Source organism: Motacilla alba, chromosome 9 (assembly GCF_015832195.1).
Source record: "Motacilla alba alba isolate MOTALB_02 chromosome 9, Motacilla_alba_V1.0_pri, whole genome shotgun sequence".
In the NCBI taxonomy this organism is placed as follows: domain Eukaryota; kingdom Metazoa; phylum Chordata; class Aves; order Passeriformes; family Motacillidae; genus Motacilla; species Motacilla alba.
The window spans coordinates 16,905,902-16,923,982 of record NC_052024.1 but is presented as its reverse complement, the minus strand read 5'-3'; the positions used below and the strand labels follow the sequence as shown (position 1 = coordinate 16,923,982).

General features: G+C 62.3%; 2 protein-coding genes across 4 annotated transcripts; one reads left to right on the top strand and one right to left on the bottom strand.

The window, feature by feature from the left end:
• On the top strand, nucleotides 1-3,084 carry ALG3 (ALG3 alpha-1,3- mannosyltransferase). The gene is made up of 9 exons (XM_038145452.1): nucleotides 1-176; nucleotides 594-693; nucleotides 781-928; nucleotides 1,070-1,230; nucleotides 1,368-1,488; nucleotides 1,744-1,949; nucleotides 2,187-2,263; nucleotides 2,448-2,592; nucleotides 2,695-3,084. Exons 1-9 carry the CDS (start codon nucleotides 26-28, stop codon nucleotides 2,882-2,884), a joined length of 1,299 nt encoding a protein of 432 aa, XP_038001380.1. The 5' UTR covers nucleotides 1-25; the 3' UTR covers nucleotides 2,885-3,084.
• A 132-nt stretch (nucleotides 3,085-3,216) lies between these two features.
• VWA5B2 (von Willebrand factor A domain containing 5B2) lies at nucleotides 3,217-16,288 on the bottom strand. 3 transcript variants are annotated; one of them, XM_038145437.1, is made up of 22 exons: nucleotides 15,108-16,288; nucleotides 11,658-11,813; nucleotides 11,148-11,309; nucleotides 10,596-10,821; nucleotides 10,336-10,490; nucleotides 9,778-9,909; nucleotides 9,541-9,665; nucleotides 9,238-9,414; nucleotides 9,045-9,155; nucleotides 8,717-8,919; nucleotides 8,311-8,425; nucleotides 8,050-8,235; nucleotides 7,794-7,953; nucleotides 7,428-7,717; nucleotides 6,112-6,337; nucleotides 5,683-6,027; nucleotides 5,475-5,612; nucleotides 5,279-5,398; nucleotides 4,957-5,034; nucleotides 4,687-4,756; nucleotides 4,384-4,492; nucleotides 3,217-4,102 (listed from the first exon to the last, which is right to left on the bottom strand). In XM_038145437.1, the coding sequence occupies exons 2-22, from the start codon at nucleotides 11,794-11,796 to the stop codon at nucleotides 3,494-3,496; spliced, it is 3,876 nt and encodes a 1,291-aa protein (XP_038001365.1). In that variant the 5' UTR covers nucleotides 11,797-11,813; nucleotides 15,108-16,288; the 3' UTR covers nucleotides 3,217-3,493. The 3 variants fall into 3 exon arrangements, with proteins under 3 accessions (XP_038001365.1, XP_038001366.1, XP_038001367.1); XM_038145438.1 differs by having other exon boundaries at nucleotides 10,608-10,821; XM_038145439.1 differs by having other exon boundaries at nucleotides 10,336-10,424; nucleotides 10,608-10,821.
• Between the last annotated feature and the right edge of the window lie 1,793 nt (nucleotides 16,289-18,081).

Here is an 18,081-nt window from a genome sequence, read left to right as displayed (position 1 = left end):
GCTCCGGGCGGAAACGCGGAGCGGAATGGCGGCGGGGCGGGGGGCGGCGGCGCTGCGGCGGGCATGGCGGGAGCGGCGGGCGGCGCTGCTGGAGCCCCGCTACACCCCGCTGGTGGCCGCCTGCCTCTGCCTGGCCGAGGGCGGCGTCAACCTCTGGGTCATCCGCAGGGTCCCCTGTGAGTGCCGGGGCCCGGCTCGGCCCGGCGCTGCCTGGGGCTGCCGCCGGGGATGGCGGGGCCGGTCCAGGACGGCTCGGGGCGGTGCGGGGACGGGGCCAGCCCGGCCCCGGGGTGGGCGGTGATGGCTGGGCTTGTCCCGGGGCAGCGCGGGGGGCGGGGATGCCGCGGGCACGGGGGCAGCCCTGCCCCGGCCCCTCGGGTGCCGGCATCCACGGGCAGGGGCTTGGGGCCGGCGAGGAGCCTGGACGGGGCACGGGAGGGACGCGGGGCTCGGCTGGGGCTCCTGATGTGGCCGGCACGGGCCGGACAGCATGGCAGGCAGGCACAGGGTCGGGCTGGCGGGGTTGGCGGTGGGTCAGCCCCCAGAGCCCCTGCAGTGCCCTCCGAGCCCCGCCTGACCCCGCCGTCCCGCAGACACCGAGATCGACTGGAAGGCCTACATGCAGGAGGTGGAGGGCTTCGCCAACGGCACCCGCGACTACACGCAGCTGAAGGGTGACACCGGGCCACTGGTGTGAGTGACGGGGACACCCAGCTCGCCGTGACCGGCGGCTCCCGGAGGGGCCGCAGGGCCCGGCCCCTCACTCCCGTCTCCCCACAGCTACCCCGCCGGCTTCGTGTACATCTTCCTGGGGCTGTACCACGCCACGGGCCGCGGCTCCGACATCCGCCTGGCACAGTACCTCTTCGCCGGCCTCTACCTCCTCAACCTGCTCCTCGTCTTCCGCATCTACTGCCGAACCAACAAGGTACCCTGAGGCCAGGGCTCCCGAGCCCTGACCCCGGCGGAACGGACGCAGGCTCGGGTCTGGTGTGTGGAGGAGCTCAGCAGCGGCAGGGAGTCCAGCACAGGCTGCTGACGGCCCTTCTGTGTTTCTGTCCCCTGCAAGGTCCCTCCGTATGTTTTCTTCTTCATGTGCTGCGCCTCATACCGCATCCACTCCATCTTTGTGCTGCGGCTCTTCAATGACCCTGTGGCCATGGCCATCCTCTTCCTCGCCATCAACCTCTTCCTGGAGGAGCGCTGGTCCTGGGGCTGCCTCCTCTTCAGGTGAGGGGCTGGGAGCTGTTCTCCATGGGCTGCTGGGTGCGTGAGCCAGCTCAGCCGCAGGGGGAGGCTGCGCTTGGCTCAGGGGCTGCCTGGGCTCCCGTGTGGGGTCCGCAGTGGTAATGCAGCTTCCTGCTCAGCCTGGCTGTATCCGTGAAGATGAACATCCTGCTCTTCGCCCCTGGACTCCTCTTTCTCCTCCTGCAACGGTTTGGTCTCCTGGGCTGTATCCCCAAGCTCTGCATCTGTGCCCTGCTCCAGGTGGGTCCCCGTTTGCACCGGCTGCAGCAGCAAGGAATAGTGAGCTGCCTTGCCAGGCTGCAGAGCCGTGGGTGGAGACAGTGGTACCAGCACCTGTGGCCTCTCAGAGCGAGCTGGGTGTTGATAAATAATCTAACTCACGTGACTTTCGTCTTGGGCTGACTGTCCCTGTCACCACTGGGCTTCTCAGGTGGTAGCTGGGGTAACAGTGACCTGGTGCAGGGCTCTGTGATGGTGCTGGTGTGTCCCTGGCAGGTGGTTCTGGGCCTGCCCTTCCTGCTGGTGAACCCCGTGGGGTACCTGACCCGCTCCTTTGACCTGGGCCGCCAGTTCCAGTTTAAATGGACGGTGAACTGGCGCTTCCTCCCAGAAGAGGTTTTCCAGAATCGAGTCTTCCATGCTGCTCTGCTCCTGGCTCACCTGGCAGGCCTGGGGCTCTTTGCACTGCACCGGTGGCACAGGTGAGACCTGGGGCTCCTCACGGGTGTTGATCCCTGCCAAGCGCCCATGGGCAGGATACAGATCCATGGCTCCCCTGCCCCTGCAGTGCTGCAGTCCTGGGATTGCAGGTGTGAATTGGAGGGCAGTTACTGTTCTGTTTTGGGGAATGTACTGCCCAGGCATTGTGGCTCACAGGGGAACGTTGGGGTGGGAGAGACCTTCAGCAGCTGAGATCAATGTTTGTTCTTCCCTCCCAGTTCCAAAGAGAACATCCTGACTCTGTTGAAGGATCCTGCCAAAAGGAAACCCGCATCCTCTCGCTTGACTGTCAACAATATCCTTTGGCAGGGTGGGCAGCAAGGAGAGAGGGAGAAGGCAGGGCAGGGAGAAACCTGGTTGGGTCCCAGGTCATGCAGTGCTGTTGTACCAGCCTGCCCTGGGGAAAGGAGCTATGCTGGGGAGCTGTTGTGGGACCACACCTCCAGCCTCCTGTGTTTGCCCCCTTAATGCCAGTGCATGGATTGTCTTCATCCTCTTCTCCTCCAACTTCCTGGGTGTCTGCTGCAGCCGCTCCCTGCACTACCAGTTCTACGTCTGGTATTTCCACACTCTGCCCTACCTACTCTGGTGCACCCCGACCACCAAGCTGGCCCACATGCCCAAGTACGCGCTGGCAGGGAGGGGGAGCACCCATCTGCTGGGGGTCTGGGAGTGAGGATGGCTGGTGTGTCCCCCACGCTGACCCCCAGCTTTCCCCCTGCACAGGGTGCTGCTGCTGGGCGTGATCGAGCTCTGCTGGAACACCTACCCCTCCACAGTCTGCAGCTCCCTCTCCCTGCACATCTGCCATGGACTCATCCTGCTCCAGCTCTGGTACGGCACAGCCCCCACGCCAGTGTCACACACCCCTCCGCCGAGCAGGAGAGCCACAGCCATGGCCAAGAAAGCCCAGTGAGAGTGGGGATGGCTGGCCGGGGGGAACTGGCCTCTGGAACTGCCCCATCTGCCTGCTCTTTGCCCACTTGACTCCCAGGCTGCCCACAGCAGTCCCAAGAGGGCCGTGAGCCCTGGAACTGTGTAAAGGGGGCAAGTGTGGGGACCCCCAAAAGGAAAGACTTCCCAAATAAAGGGGGCTTTGTGTGCCCTTCCCCAAAATCCTTGTTCTGTAATGATGTCAGAACAGCTGTCCCTGGACTTGCCCCACCTGAGGGAAGGCAGAGCATCTTCTAGAGCCATGAGCACTCTCACTGCCCAGCTGTGGGAAGGGGGTGCCCAGGGCTGGGCAGTAGCCTCTGGGGTGAGGTTAGAAGAGAGGAGCTGCAAAACTGCTTTGCCTCACAGTTTCATTTGCTTTGATGGAGCCCAGGAATCCCTCCAGTACAGCTTTTCCTATTCCCCTGCCTGCTCCCTCCCACCAGAGATGGCTGGGAAGGGGGTGACCCCTCCTAGGATTCTGGCGGGTCCTGGCATGGCCTGAATGGAGCCAGCGGCTCTCTGCTGATAACACAGACACCAGTGCAGGTGGCTTGGAGCCAGGTGTCTTTATTGGCCCCTTGGGCGGCCGTCAGACGTTGTTGGGGTTGTAGCACAGCATGTTCAGCTTGATGTTCTCATCCCAGTGACGCAGCAGCAGGAACAAGTGCCTGGCTGCCCCTTTGAGGCAGCCCACGTCCACCCCCTCGGGCAGGCGCTGCGCCTGCAGCCACGCGTCCGCCTTGGCCGCCACCAGCTCCCACTCCTCAAAGAACCCGGCGCAGCGATGCTCCAGCCACGCCAAGGCCACGGCCGTGGCCCAGCTGGCACTCTCCAGATCCTCTGGCCCCACGTCCTGACAGCTCACACCGGCCTCAGAGGGGGCAGCCGAGTGGGGCCCGGTGTCGGACTCGGAGCCGTGCCCGCTGTCCGCCTGCGCCCACGCGGCCGCGCTGGGCACCTCGGAGCAAGTGCTGCGGGATGGGGGCGAGCCGGGCTGCGGGGCTGTGATGGGCTCCTCGCCCTCCTCAGCCCCGGGTCCTGCCTCAGGCAGGCTCCTGGCCCCTGGGGACACGGGGCTGAGGCTGGCACGGTGGGAGGCGTAGGGGGAGGCGCGGCGCAGGCGGTCCAGAGGGATCTGCACCACTTCAGAGAAGCTCTCGGTGAGCTGGAACGGCCCCCGGGCTTGCTGCAGCTGCACCTGCAAGGAGGAGCACAGACGTGGTGGGAGCAGGCTGGGGTGCAGACCCACCGCAGCACCAAACACCGTGGGCTGCAGGAGTGTCCCTGGGGCACAGGGACAGTCGAATGCCCCCCAAAAAGTCAACCAAAATCCCCAGAGACATTTAAGGATGCAGCAGGGCTGACGCAGCATCTTCTGCTGCTTGTGCTGCCAGGCACGACCTGGGTGGCTCAGCTGGCACCCAGCAGGGCAGGTCCCCCCGCTGGGATGGGGACAGGGGACAGGCAGCAGGTCCTTACCAGCGGGAGGTAGTCATGGCTCGCGTGGTTGCTGGAGCGCTCGCTTTCTGGGCTGAGGCACTGCGGGCGCAGCACCAGGCTGGGACCCCTGCGCCTGCTCAGGCTAAACCTGTGGGGTCACAGGCAAGATAACAGGATTGGGAGGAATTCCTGAAAGGCAGCTGGACACCAAACCCCTCCGCTTAGGCTGCAGGAGCTGGCAGGGGACAGGGGACCAGCAGCTCCCAAAAAGTGGCACTGTCACCCTCTCTCCACAAGACGCCATTTTTTGGTCCCTTGCATCCCCCCATCCCACAGTGTCACCTGGAGCCTGCGATGCTCTCTGTGGATTTCTGGGAGCCCATGGAGGTGGTGGAGGGGCTGGACGGAGGCCCTGCAAGGGGGGAGAGTTAAGCACAGTGGGAACATGATGCACCCACAGGTGTGTCCCACTGCCCAGTAGCTGGGAGGCCAGCTCAGCCCATGTGCCCAGGGTACTGAGGGCACAGTGGATGCTCCAGCTGTGGCAGGGCATCGAGGCTACACCATCTCCCATCCTCATCCAGCCCTTGGCCCCCTCCAGCCTGGACACACCGTTTGAGTAGTTCTGCTTTTCCCAGCCAAAGGTAGGGGAGGAGATGCTGCCCGGAGACCTGGCAACCTCATCTCGCTCTGCAAAAGAGCAAAACCTCGTGAGGCCCGGGCTCCAGGGACCCTCACGGCTCACAGCTGCTCTCAGGGGCTGCTATGCTGTCCTCCCACGCCCCCCTCCCCAGTACAGGGCAGATGCCTCTTTCCGGATGTCCACAGCACCCTAGGCAGGACCAGCCCCACAGAGCCACCGGCTGAGGGACTCCAGAGACCCCAGTGCGGATCCCTGGGGAGCGTAAGTTGGCATAAAGGTCCGAGTCAGTACCTGCAGTGCCAGGGGCCTCATCCCGCTCCTCCACATCCTCCTGCTGCCCCTGACGCGCTGAGGAGCTCCGGCGGTGCCAGTTCCCTGCCGCAGCAGCTCGTGTCCGGCTGGCTGAGCCAGCTGCAAGGGATGATGGCACCTCAACCCTCTGTCCCCTTGCTGCCCCCTCTCCCTCCCACCAGGCCCTTGTCCGTACCTATGCCCCACACCTCGGGGGCTGCGGGCAGGGCTGCCTGCGTGGCACCGTCCACGGGCACCAGGCGGGTGTAGAGGGAAGGCACGTTGCAGGCTTTGCTGGTTTGCACGGCTTTCAGGCGGAACCGGCGGGCAAAACCTGCCCGGAGCAAGGCGGTTAGAGCCGGGGGGATGCCGGAGCCGCGCCGGGGAGACGCACCAGCACCCACCCTGCTCCAGCCTGGCTTCCCGCTGTGCCACGCTCTCATTGTCCCGGACGACGGAGCGCGCTGCCAGGCGATGCAGTGGCTTGTCCCAGGCTTTGGCCACCCGCCGCGGTGGGTCCTCCCTGCCCGGCCCCTCCCGGGGCTGCAGCAGTGACTCCAGCGAGGCTGTCACCTCCCAGGACACCGGCTTGCCGGCTCGCAGCGCGTGGATCACCACCTGGCAGCGCAGGGGCACGCTGGCATCACCCAGGCTGGGCTGCCCTGGCTCGGGCGCTGGCGAGGCACTGAAGAGGTAGGAGGGCTCCACCAGCATGTCCCAGTCCAGGTGGGTGGGCGAGAGGAGGTTATCTGGGCAAAGGCAAAGGCTGGGCTCAGCAAAGCAGGGGCACCTGGCTCCACCCCAGCGCCCTCGTCCCCAGAGCCAGCACCCACTTGACTCCGCTGCACTGGGCTGCATTTGCCGTGGCTGGGGTCCCAGCTCATCCAGCCGCTCCTCCAGGGACTGGTTCCTCTTCTGCGACACCTTTTCCAGGGCCTGGCAGAGCCGATGGGCATCCAGCTCCCCGTGTGGCGTGGAGAAGCTGCGCCCAGCCAGGGCAGCACGTGCCAGCGCCTTCTTCTGCCGTGCCAGCTCCTCCGTGCTCAGGGCCACTGTCACCTGCGGTGGGGACAAGGCTGTTGGCAAGCCCAGCACAGAGCCCAGGTTGCCCTGAGCTGCGAGGGGGTACCTGCACCTCTCTGGCTGCAGGCTGGAACCTTGGCTGTCCTCAGCCCCAGTGCTCTGCAGGCTGGCACCAGCTGCTTCCCAGGGATGCTGCCCTGGCACCACAGACATGGGAAGCACCCACACAGGAGCTTGCAAACATCCCTGGGGACTGACTCAGGCTGATGCTGGAGTTGCCAGGGATTTGTGTGTGTGCAGAAGTGAGGTTAACGAGGATACTCAGGCTGGATGATGTTACAATGGGATGCATTCCCCAGTGCAGAGTGGTGTCCCTGCATTGAGATGCTTCCCCTAAAAGCCATGTCAGGGCAGTGGCACCCATGCAACCTCTCGCCCCGGCAGCAGGGAGGATCATTTACTCCGCAGGGAAATCACTTACGCTTGACATTTCAGCAGCAAAGGGCACCAGCTGTGCTGCTGTGTGACAGGAGTGGGTTACCTAAGCCGTGCCACTGGGAAGGAGCATGTCCCGGTGCTGGGTGACAGCTGGCCTCACCAAGCCTTGGGCCCATCGTCACCGGGGCAGCTGCCTTTCCCCACCCCAGCAGCCCAGCTGGGTTTTAAGCCCAGGTATGAAGCAGCAGGGACGTGGCCCATCGCTAATGAACTGTCTGGCACTGTTGGCTGAGGGCTGAAGGAGCCAGGCTAAAGCCCAGCCAGCCAGCCTTTCCTCTCTGGCTCAACAGATTTGTTACGTGATGCCAGCCCTGCTATTTTCATTTGGTTTCTGCAGCTTTAAGGCGTCACTGAGCTGGCTCAGGGGTCTGTTAGACACTCAGCTGACTGCTGGCTAGGGACACTAAGGAACCAGCTGCTCGATCCCCAGCTGTCCCACTTCAGTAGGGCAAAACCACCCAGGAACATCCTCATGGCATCCATTGCTGATCCTTGCTTAAAATTCAGGCCACAGCACTCTATGTCCCAGCCCAGTGGGCAGATGTCTGGGCACAACAGGGCAGCAAGCCTGCAGCTAAGCCATGAACAACCCCCACACCATGAGCCCTGCACCCCTTGGCATCCTTACCTTGGTGCCAGCTGGGGCAGAGGGCAGCGGGGCAGATTTGGTGGAGGACTCGCAGAGGGACAGGCTCTTCTGGCCCTGCTGGGAGGCGACATCGGCACCAGGGGCCGAGGAGCCACCCTCGGGGGCCACGTCCCGGGATCCCGTGGACTCGCTGCTGGTGGAGCTGCGGGAGAGCAGCCCCTGGCTGCGGTCAGTGCTGACAGAACAGTGTGTCAGGACATACTGCTCCTGGATGTAGGAGGGCTGGTAAATCCGCTTCCAGATGTCTCCCCCAGAAACAGGATCAACACCTGCCCGGCGAGCACACACCCTGTTAGCCCCTGGCTCCTGTGACTGCCCCCTGCCCCAGCCCTGGACCCCACTCACTCCGCTCTGACACCTCTGTACTTCCAGAGAAAATGTCCAGGGAGGCATCCCCAGTTCCTGGGTTGCTCTGGGGCGGCTGGCGGCTCTGCCCAGGACTGGGCACTTCCTGCTGGGAGAGAAAGGCTGAACCCCGGGAGCTCTGGCGAGCCCCATCCTGGCCCTAGGAGAGAGAGGACACCAGCATCAGCTCCCAGCTGGGGGAGCAGCCGGTGGCACAGGGACCACGCCACCCTGCCCAGGGCAGTGCCAGCGGTACCAGCGGGTGCCTGTCCCCGAAGCGGGCGATGCTGTAGAGGACGCAGTAGCTGACGAGGCGGTCACCGGGGTAGAGGGCCGGGAGCTCGGTGGGCGAGAGCAGAGCCTCCATGCTGTCGGGGACGTACCAGTCGATGGTGATGTCGCTGATGGCTGGCTCGATCGCCTTCTTCAGGGACTTGATCAGCTGGGGTGGGCAGTGGAGACAGTGTCAGACACGGCGGTGTCCCCAGTGTCCCCTGTGCCCTTCCCTGGGTCTCACCTTGGGCTGCAGCCTCTCAGCTGGACTCAGGAACTCGGCACGGCCCCGGCTCACCTTGGCCATGGCCTTCAGCAGCCGCCGGCACGCCCGCGGGCCCATGCCAAAGCTGAAGCACCTGCGGGAGAGCCAGGGGATGGGAAGACGTGGCTGGGCTGGGCCGGGGGCTCCAGCGAGGAGCCCTTTAGCAGGGATGGGCAGGGGGATCTGACAGCCAGAGTGCTGCCCTGGCTCTCTGCTGGGCTGGGGCACCCCGGGAAGAGCCAAGGCTGGGCTGAGGGATGCGATGGGTGAAGGACACCCTCGGGGCAGGCGCAGGTAAGATTTGAGGCCGCACAAGGAGAAATCAGCGGGAACAGCGCGGGGGATTTAGGGAACACCGAGACCTGCCACGGTGCCGGTGCCGTACCTGACGGTGCTGGCCTGCCTGCGCACCAGCCGGAGGATCCTGCTAGCACTGCCCGCTGCTGCACCCGCAAAGAGGAACAGCTGGCGAGGGTAGCCGTGGTGCAGGGGCTGTGCCAGCACCCAGCTCAGGGCTGCCAGCAGGTTGGTGCCACCAGGGTCTGCCCGCAGCCCGCCGAGGTGCTCGCAGGCACGCCGCAAGGTCTCCTGTCGGCACAAAGAGCTGGCCTTGCAGCGGTCCCCCGGCTCAGCAGCCCCCACCCCAGGTCAAGGAGCTGGGAGAAGGACAGAGAGGGGTTAGTGGATCCCCAGGACTTGCCAGTGGTACTCACGTTGCTGCAGAGGCGACTGGATGGGAAGAGCGGCTTGATGTCAGCACCAAAGCTGGCGAGGTTGAGCAGCGTTCCTGACGGGAGGCTCTTCAGGGCCACCAGCAAAGCCTCCTGAGGTGGCAGCAGGGATCAGGGACAGCTGCTAAAGGCTGGCCACCCAGGGAGCACCCCCGGACCCATGGCCGTGCCTCACCTTGACCTTGTCCAGGTCAGGGCCACTGATGGAGTCGCTGCGGTCAATGAGGAAGAGGATCTCGCGGGTGACGCTCTGCAGGGCCCCGGGGACGGCCTCCACGGCCGGGCAGAAGTTCAGCATCAGCACGGGGTTGGGGAAGATGTCTTTGTGGAAACGCTTCTGCACGAAAGCCACCTGCGAGCCGGGCAGGTCAGAGGCTTTCTCACACCCTCCGGACCACAGCAAGGTCGGCCTCACCCACATCCCACCACCTCCCCCCTCCTCCTCCTGGCTGGGGCAGCAGTGGCTCTGCCCTGTCACCTGTCTCTCGCCACTGCTGTCCTTCCTGGCAATCCGCATGTAATCCCGGCGGCTCCGGATGTGCTCCTCGTACTCGGGGTATGTCATGGTGCCCTCCTCAATCACCAGGTGCGGGCTGTGGGGCTCTGCGGGGCACGGGAGAGTTTTGAGTTACCCCGTGCTGCAAGGGGCTGGGGGATGCTCTGGGTGTTTCTGGGGTGATGCCTCAAACCCTCCAAGGGCACCATCTCCCCTCACCACAAGGGTAGAGGATGATCTCCAGGTCCCTGTCATAGCGGTGGGGCTCGGCTAGGGTGACACAGGTGGTGCTGGCAGAATTGGCCCAGGGGTCGGCGTCAGCTCTCAGGGCGTGTGACGGGCTCTCCAGCCCTGCAAAGAAGGGAAAGCAGCAGCTAAGTCCCTCACAAACCTCCTCCTCAGCCCCCCACCCACCAGGCCCCACAGCAGCGGCTTGTTCCTGACAGAGCTAATGGGATTGACTGGGCCAGCAGCAGGAGCACATCCCCACCAACCAACCGCGTTCCCCTCCTCACCCACCCTCTCCCCAGTGCATCGCATCACCCCAGGGAAGGAGGCTGCTGACCTAGAGCTGCCCAAAGGCACAGGCAGGGTGACTTTGAGGGGTCCCAGCCCCAGGGATGGATGGAAAAAGGGATTCTTCACCTGGAGGGAGTGCAAGAGGATGCCCAGGAACAGGCCCTCACATTCTCCTGGAAGGGAGGGACCAGGGAACATCACCCACATTTTAAGGAGGTTTTACACAACCAGTTGATAACACCCAAGCCACCCCCCTACCTGCCAGCAAGCAGGGGCCCTTCACCAGCAGCTCGAAGGCGAACTCGTAAGGAAAAGGGTTGTAGGGTCGTCCCCGAAAGACATCCACGCTGTCCACAGGCACCACAGTGGGTGACTGGCTCCGGGCACCTGGCCCCCCAAAACAGCTTGTGGGGCTGCAAGGGGAGAGGGGGTGATGGCTCCTGCCCCCCCGGCCTGCTCGCCCAGCATTGGCATCGCCCCCCTGGGATGGCAGAGACTGAGGAAGCCATGAAAATCACCATAGGGCCAACCTGTCGTCACACAAGCTTGCCGGCTCGCTCTCGGGGTCGGCGGGGACGTGGGGTGTGAGGATGGGGGGCAGGAGGAGGCGCAGGGCCCCGTCCGGCAGCGTGGGCAGCTCCTGCACTGTGTTCAGGGTGACAGCCAGGCTCTCCGAGGGGCACAGTGTGCCAGTGACAATGATGAAGGTGGAGCGCTCCACGTCCTCATCCAAGACAAGGTGGCCTGGGCAGGAGAGGGAGGAGGGATGGGGGGAGGTCAGTGAGGCATGTGGGGTTGTGGAGGAGGTCATTAGTGGCCCTAATCGCCCCCAGAGGTGACAGCAGAGCACAGGTGTCACGAAGGCCGGCCGTGCACATGATGGCAGAGCCCCAGAAAACGTGGAGGGAGGAGAAAGGAGACATTGAGATCTCCAGCCCCAGAGACCCCCGAGGCACTGGGGTGGCCTGGCAGGGGGTCTCAGCCCCTCGTATTCCCCCACACTTCCCCCCTGCCCATTCTGAGCCTCGTGGCCAGGACCACCCAACAGTGCCACCGTGCAGGGCACTCACCGCTGGCACAGCGGCGCAGGCGGCCGGGGCTGGGGCTGCACTGCAGGCAGCACTCCTGCACCCGGGGCCGGTTCTGGAGCTGGAACGTCACCCGCCGGCTGCCCACCGCTGCCTCGAAGCCGGCCACCACCTCAGACTCCTCCAGCGGGTAGATGAAGATGCCTGCAGGCAGAAGAGAGCCCCGAGGCAGACGCCGGCATGGCTGTGGCACGAACAGCCCATGGGAGCCCGCTGAGAACCTGTCTGACTCACAGCACGTGAGTGACATGCAGGAGCGACCCAGAGTGAGGAAGAAATCCTCCTCTTCCTCCGTGCTGGCAATCTGTTTGCTCAGTCTCACTCTCCTGCCCACAGTGTGTGGCAGTGGCCCCAGCTCTGCTGGCCTCCGTCTTTGCTCCGCAGGCTGAGCAAGGTTTGGGTTCACAGATGGGCTGGAGACAGGATGCTCTCCAGCACAGGGGCTGTCAGGGGGCCGTGCAGTCCCTGCCACCCCTGATAGCCCTCCCTTACCTTCCACGGGCTCCTTGTGGGGGTTGGTGTACAGGAGGTGAGCAGTGATGCTCAGGGAGTATCCGTTGGCACAAGCCTTCACCGTGGAGCTCTTCAGGGGCAGAGCCTCCCAGGACAAGAGGGCGTAGAGGCCTGGCATGGTCCCTCAGGGGGCAGCTGTGAGCAGAGGGAAGGCAGGCACTGGATGCCCGGGGATGGGGTCTACTGGAAGGGGCTTCTGCCCACAAGCCATTTACATCTGCCCGGCCTGTGAGAGGGAGCAGGTCTCCAGCCCTCCCACATCCCAGGCTGCTCTTCAGCATGCACAGAACACATGGACCTGGACCCAGGTCTCTCCTTGGACTCCAGCCCACCTGCAAACCAGGTGTGGAGCCACAGGAGCCCACAGACAAGGCAGCAAAACTCCCGTGGGCAGCGGTTACATGCAAGCCCCAAATCCTGGCAGACAAAGAGGGACTCCTGAACAGAATGGATAATGGCAAACCACATGCAGCCCATCTCTGAGCCACCCAGAGCAGCTCCAGAGCCTCTCCAGGCCATCTCCTGCACTGGCTGGGAGAGGAGCGTCTGCTGCTCCCATCTCCATTCGTCCACAGAGGTTACCAGGGTAATTTGTTAAAAAAAAAAAAAAGCCAACCAGAGGGGTGAGAAGCCCACAGTGTAACTAGGACAAAGCAGCCAGCAGTGTTTGCTGGGGGTTTAATAATTAACAACAAGGTCAGTGCTGCACGGAAGAACAGCACAGAGGGAATGCACTGCAGGGTGGAGCTCGACAAGTGGATGATCATCACCTTCTTTGCCCAGAAACAGATGTGTCTAGGGTCCCACCTTTTGGCAGGAAGAGAGGTGGCTGGGGATGCCTTCCAGCCATGGCACCAACCCACTCCACACCTCTCTACCCCTTGGGAAAAACACCCAGGAGCAGCATCACAAATAATTGTCTGGAGTGAAAGCATCTCTCCAACATCAGCCCACTCCGTGCCATCAAATATTTGTGTAAAATATTCCTGTCAGCCTTAGCCCTGGCTGTGTGGATCTGTGGACAGTGTGCATGGGGTCTGCACCCCTGCTCTGTCCCAAGCACCTGTGACCCAGCAAGGCCCCTGCCCCATGCCATGTGCTGGTGCTGCAGCACACAATGTGCCCAGGGCAAGGACAAAGCCAGGTACAAGTGAGCCATCTGGTGCCCCCACTCCAGTGGCCTTCATCCCGGGAGCAGCTCAGAAGAGCTTTGGTAATGGGAGGCTCGGGGTGCCCTCGGCGTGTGGTCACAGAGTGCCTCTCACAGAGCATCCTTGAAAGTGGAGCAGGGCTGCATCCTTGGAGGCAGCACCGGGACCAAACTCTCAGCTGGCACAAAACAGGGAGCCTTGGAGAAGTGCAGAAGTGCATTAGCAACGTGGCTGCATCCCAGGAAAATCAGTCCATTACACCAGAGGAGAGCCATTCACATGCTCAGCTGGCATTGCAGGGTTATGCTGGCAGATCCGGGCCACCCAACCACACCCCATCATCACCAGCCCTCCACCCTCTGTGCAGGATGCTGCACGCACTGCTGCTCCCCCCAAACTGTGCTCCCAGCACACGAGGTGGCACAGGGTCCCCGCACAGCCTGCTGCTCCTCCACACTTGCAGTTCCACAGCTGGGAACACCAACAGCTGATTCCTGCCCTGGCCGCAGCACCCAGATGGGATCTGGAGACCAGGATGCCTCCAACCCAGCCACACTGAGCATTAAAGATGTATTTCTCCCCCAAGCTGTTTAATTTGTTCCCAAGGCACCCAGTTGAATGCCCAGCAACGTGCCCGCTGTTTGCCGTGCCGCCTGCCGGCCGGGTCACTGCCAGCTTGTTTACCAGGGACGCGCTGGAGAAGCCGTCCCGGCTGCATTTTATCACTTCTCTTTCCATTTACCCTCACAGAGTAAACAGGCCCCATCTGGCCCTGCCACGCTTTGTGCTGGCTGCTCTAAGCCCCGTGGTAATGAATAAAACCAGACCTGATGGTCCTCACCCCAGCCTCTTCATCCTCTTTCCCTGGGGCAGCAACTTGTCCCCAGAGTCCAATGTGGCATCACCAACAGGTCCCCAGCCCTCTCCCCATCCCCAGCATTATTTCCAGTACCTTCACAGCCTTCTCTTCTTCCTCCCCTCCACCTACAGCCTGCAGGAGCTGGTTTAACCAGCAACACCCCCAATATAACCGGGCTACAGCAGGCTGGGGGTAGCTCTCTGTGCTGGCAGCTAAAAACTGTCTGTGGAGGCAAGAAGGAGCTGACTCTTCCCTGGGTCAGAATAAATCAATGCTTCTCTTCTCGCCTGTGGGCAGGCTGAGTTTCCCAGCAAGGCTGCAAAGGGAGGCAGGTGCCTGAGCCCAGCAGACCCTCCTTAGCGCCTGGGGAGTTGCCAGAGTTTCACCTGCTGCAGCAACAGCCACCCAAGCCGGGGGTCAGCACGGGCCGGGGGAGGGAAGAGGCCAAACCCGACACAGGCAAACCCAGTGGAAATTTCCACTGGTGACAGATACACGGGCAGGTTCAACAGAAAGGATGGAAGGAGAGGAGCCCAAGCTCTGCAGGAGTGCCTGGAGTGAGGAGCCATTGCTGCCCCAGCTGCTCAACTGTGTTACCCCTGCTGCCCCGGCCTCCCCCTCCCTGCAAGACATCCCACGGGGCACAAAGGCAGGACAGCAGGATCCATCCTAGCTCCTGGAGCATGGAGAGGGCCATGGAGCCAGGAGGTGATGGTGCTGTTGCCCAATGCCCATAGGACACACCACTCACACCACTTTGCAGAGCCCAAAGAGGAGTGAAGGGGAAAGGAACTGCTGGATGGGGCAAAGGACTGTCTCCAGCCTGTGGTGCCTCCTGCTTTGCTGGGGAGTGGGAACAGAGAGCAGAGTCCACTGCACACGCGTGTGCAAGCTGGCACTCACACCCTGACTCTGACACCGCATCCAGGACCACCACCTCCAGGACCTGAGCTGCTGCTCCCGCCTCCCCGGAGACACTAAACCCCTGGAAAAACCCATCCTTGTGTCAGGGAACAGGAGTTACTTGTCCTCAATGCACCCTAACACAGGCACCCCCCCAAAAAGAAAAGTCTCAGCCCCATGGATTTCCCCTGACAAGGGCAAATCCTGGCAGGGCAGCCCCACAGAAGGGTCCCAGTGTCCCCCACCACGGGACAGCTGTGGCACGGGCCAGGGACGGGTGGCTGATAACCTGGAGCGTGTTCCCAGCAGCTGCTGGAGCCAGCCCTGTCTGGTCCCTGCCGGATGGTGATTTCAGCACTTTTGTGGCCCTGCTGTCTCATCTCCACCTCTCACCCCTCCTATGACCCAGAGCTGCCCTGACAGCGGATGTGCAATGCTGGGACACCGAGGAATTGCAGGACACCCTCGGGGTCCCAAGCCACCGTGGTCCCTGCCCTTCCTGCCCCTGGTCCTTACCTGGAGGAGGAGGATGAGGATGACACAGAGGCTGCAGGCTCCTTTCAGCACCCGCTGGGTCCCTGCCTTCTGCAGAGCCCTCTTCCCTGGGGATGGGTTTCCCTGTCCCTCTGTCTGGGTGGCTGCGGTACCCGGGGGATGAGCGGTGCTTCCCCGCCTCTCCCTGCTGCAGGCTCCCTCTCTGGCACTGGCTCCTTCACCGCCCTCGCTCCATCCCTCACTCCCTGTGCCAGCAGCAGAGCTGCTCCAAGCCCAGCCTCGTTAAAGAGACACACTCCCTATACCGGCACCCTGGGGGGGTGGGGGGACGCTCTCACGGGGAGCCCTGGGGGTCTCAGGGGACAGCCAACACCCTCAGAGAGTGACTGGCACCAGTTAAGAGCAGAGTCCATGGCTGTGGGCTGCTCTGCACCCACAGAATAGCAGCGTCCAGGCAAACTGGGGTACTGATGAGACCCCTGGTGATGCTGCAGCAAGAAAAACCATGGGGTTTGTCTGACTGGGACATGTAACCACCCCCTGTGTGCCCCCCCAACAGATCATGAGGCAAAATAGCCCCCATCAACCAGCTGAACTCTCCAGTACAAATCATGTTGGCCACAAGTGTCACAACCAGCTTCACTAGGAAAGGTCTCAGCTGCCCTGAAACCATAACAAAATGACTGGGAGCAGGCAGATGCTCAATATCCACCCCAAACCCAGATGCCCTGGGGTACCGCTGGGCTTTTCTCATCAGCCTCCATGTGCTGCAGTGAAATCACAGCCCTGAGGAGCAGGAACGAGGGGGGATTCAGGGACAGCGCAGCTTTTGGGAGACAAATGTGACAATAACCCCCCCTGGGGAAAGTGCAGACGGTCAGGAAATCCAGCAAAGTCAGGACATGTCTGCTGGCAGGGAGATCTCACAGCCTGGGGCGCACTGGGAATCCCTCAGCCACTGACAGCCCCACATTCCCAAGCAGGACCAGAGAAATCCATCAGATTTGGGCTAATCCCTGTCCTGCCTTTCCCAGGCAGCTCCCTGTGCTATAGATAGGACTGTGCTGCTGCAGCTTTTTATAGAGCACACAGAGAGGAGTCCCCCCCACCTCCTGCACCACAGAACCCACCGCCACAGCCACACCGAGCCTGGAGCCAGTCCAGGCACAAACTGGGGCAGAAAATCCAGCAGCACCACAAGGGGAGCAGTCCCCAGTCCTCAGCAGGTATTTTTAGATCTCACCTCTGAGCTGACCCACATGCCACTGCAGCTTCAGCTCCTTGACGCGGGTTTCACAGGTGACAGCGGGAGCAAGGCAGGCAAATCTCGGTGGAAGACGCCCTTGGCTGCACACAGCAGCGTGAGACACACTCCTCCTTCCTGACCCCTCACCCCGAGCTTTAGCCAACAATTATCTGGCCAAGAGGCACTCTGTGCATCCCTAGGGCCCTTGCTCGAGCACTCTGAGCCATTCCCTCCCCCATGTGAGATGCCCCATTGCATATCACTTCTCCTCCCGGTGCACAGAGAGCTGAAGTGTGCAGCTGCTCCCCTTCCCTTTCCTTCACGACCACAGGAGAAGGATGCTAATCCATGCGTTATCCCCCTGCGACAGCCACCAGCTCTGGGAGCTGCTGGAGGCCCCATACACACCACAACACATCCTCACAGCCTGCAACGTGCATGGGACTCCCGCTCCCATCGTTACAGCAAGCGCCACAGCCACTCCAGCCCCAGAAAAAAAACCACAAGCTTTGATTTTTCTCTGAGATATCATTTCTAGGCCAAGCTGAGGCGAAGAAAAGCATCCAAATGTGAGCACTGTTCAGTGCCACCAGCCGGGGTGCTGGAGCTTGGCCAGCCCCCAGCGTCAGACCCCGGTGTGACAGCAGGTGAGTGACAACGGCAGGAGCAGCACTGGGGACACAGCTGAGCTCCCCAGCGTGCTGGCAGCTGCAGCAGGAGGCACAGAAGGGCTCCATCCCAATCGGCTCCCAGCAGCAGCAGCAGGCATCAGGTGTTAGTGTCCCTGCTCTGCTCTGTCACAGCTTCCCCACAGCCGTTCATCACAGGCACAAACAGACCTGGAGAGCTTGGCACTGCTCTCCAGCAGAGTGCTGAGCTAAAACGTGTTAAACTCTGCACACTGAGGCCCAGCTCAGCCCAATGGCTCCATTCAGCACCTTCACACCCCAGCAACACCTCACCAGCAGCTGCAGCACAACCCACGGGACCAATCAGGATCTGGGTATTTATCCCCAAATCACCTCTTCCTGGAGCTGAATTATCACCCATTGACAGGGCTTGCAGGAGGGGGCACAAACCACAGAGATTTTACAGGTGCTCTCAGGTCCTGAGTAGCTGACAAGCCCTGTACATTTAGTGTGAGTTGAGTTATTTTGGGAAATAACCCAAAACCCAGGCTGGCAGGAACTGTGCTCAATGCAGCTGCAGCTCCTCAGACCCTGCTGAAGATTGCACAGGCTGGCCTGCAGGGAGAGGGGCAGGGGCGCCCTGTTTATGGGCAGCTGCTCCATAATAAGCAAGAACTAAACCAAATCCTGGGAATGGGTAGCCATGAAGGAAGAAGGTGCCAGTGGTGTTTCTGGTCAAAATCAGGCACGCTTTGGCTTAACCCAGGTAATCCTGATCTGCCCAGCCGTAGGGAGTTACAGAGGGCCTGGAGGGAGGAAATGAAACGACACATCAGCAGAGCTAGAGATGGCTGGTGGAGACATCTGGGATCCTTGGGGAGAGGGGCTGGGAATGCTGCCAGCATTTCAGCCTGCCTAACTGAAATCTCCCCAGGATGCTGGCAGAGGTAGATGGAGGGGCTGGAAGCCCCTGTGGGGCTGGCTCTCACACAGACCCAGGCCACACACCGGGGGCTGCTGGATTCGCTTTCGGCAGGCGCAAACAACAGGGGCTGCCAGCCGTGGGGCGGGCCCGCGGGGGATCTCGCAGCAGCCGCCCCTCCGGGGCTCGCTCGGCGGC

Excerpts from the sequence above, each read along its gene's own strand:
- ALG3 (XM_038145452.1), top strand. The coding sequence starts at position 26 with ATGGCGGCGGGGCGGGGGGCGGCGGCGCTGCGGCGGGCATGGCGGGAG. Across the intron at positions 929-1,069 it reads TCTACTGCCGAACCAACAAG|GTCCCTCCGTATGTTTTCTT; the intron begins GTACCCTGAGGC and ends GTCCCCTGCAAG. Across the intron at positions 1,231-1,367 it reads TGGGGCTGCCTCCTCTTCAG|CCTGGCTGTATCCGTGAAGA; the intron begins GTGAGGGGCTGG and ends CTTCCTGCTCAG.
- VWA5B2 (XM_038145437.1), bottom strand. The coding sequence starts at position 11,796 with ATGCCAGGCCTCTACGCCCTCTTGTCCTGGGAGGCTCTGCCCCTGAAG. Across the intron at positions 8,426-8,716 it reads AGGCAGGCCAGCACCGTCAG|GTGCTTCAGCTTTGGCATGG; the intron begins GTACGGCACCGG and ends GCTCTCCCGCAG. Across the intron at positions 5,613-5,682 it reads GGAAGCCAGGCTGGAGCAGG|GTTTTGCCCGCCGGTTCCGC; the intron begins GTGGGTGCTGGT and ends TGCTCCGGGCAG.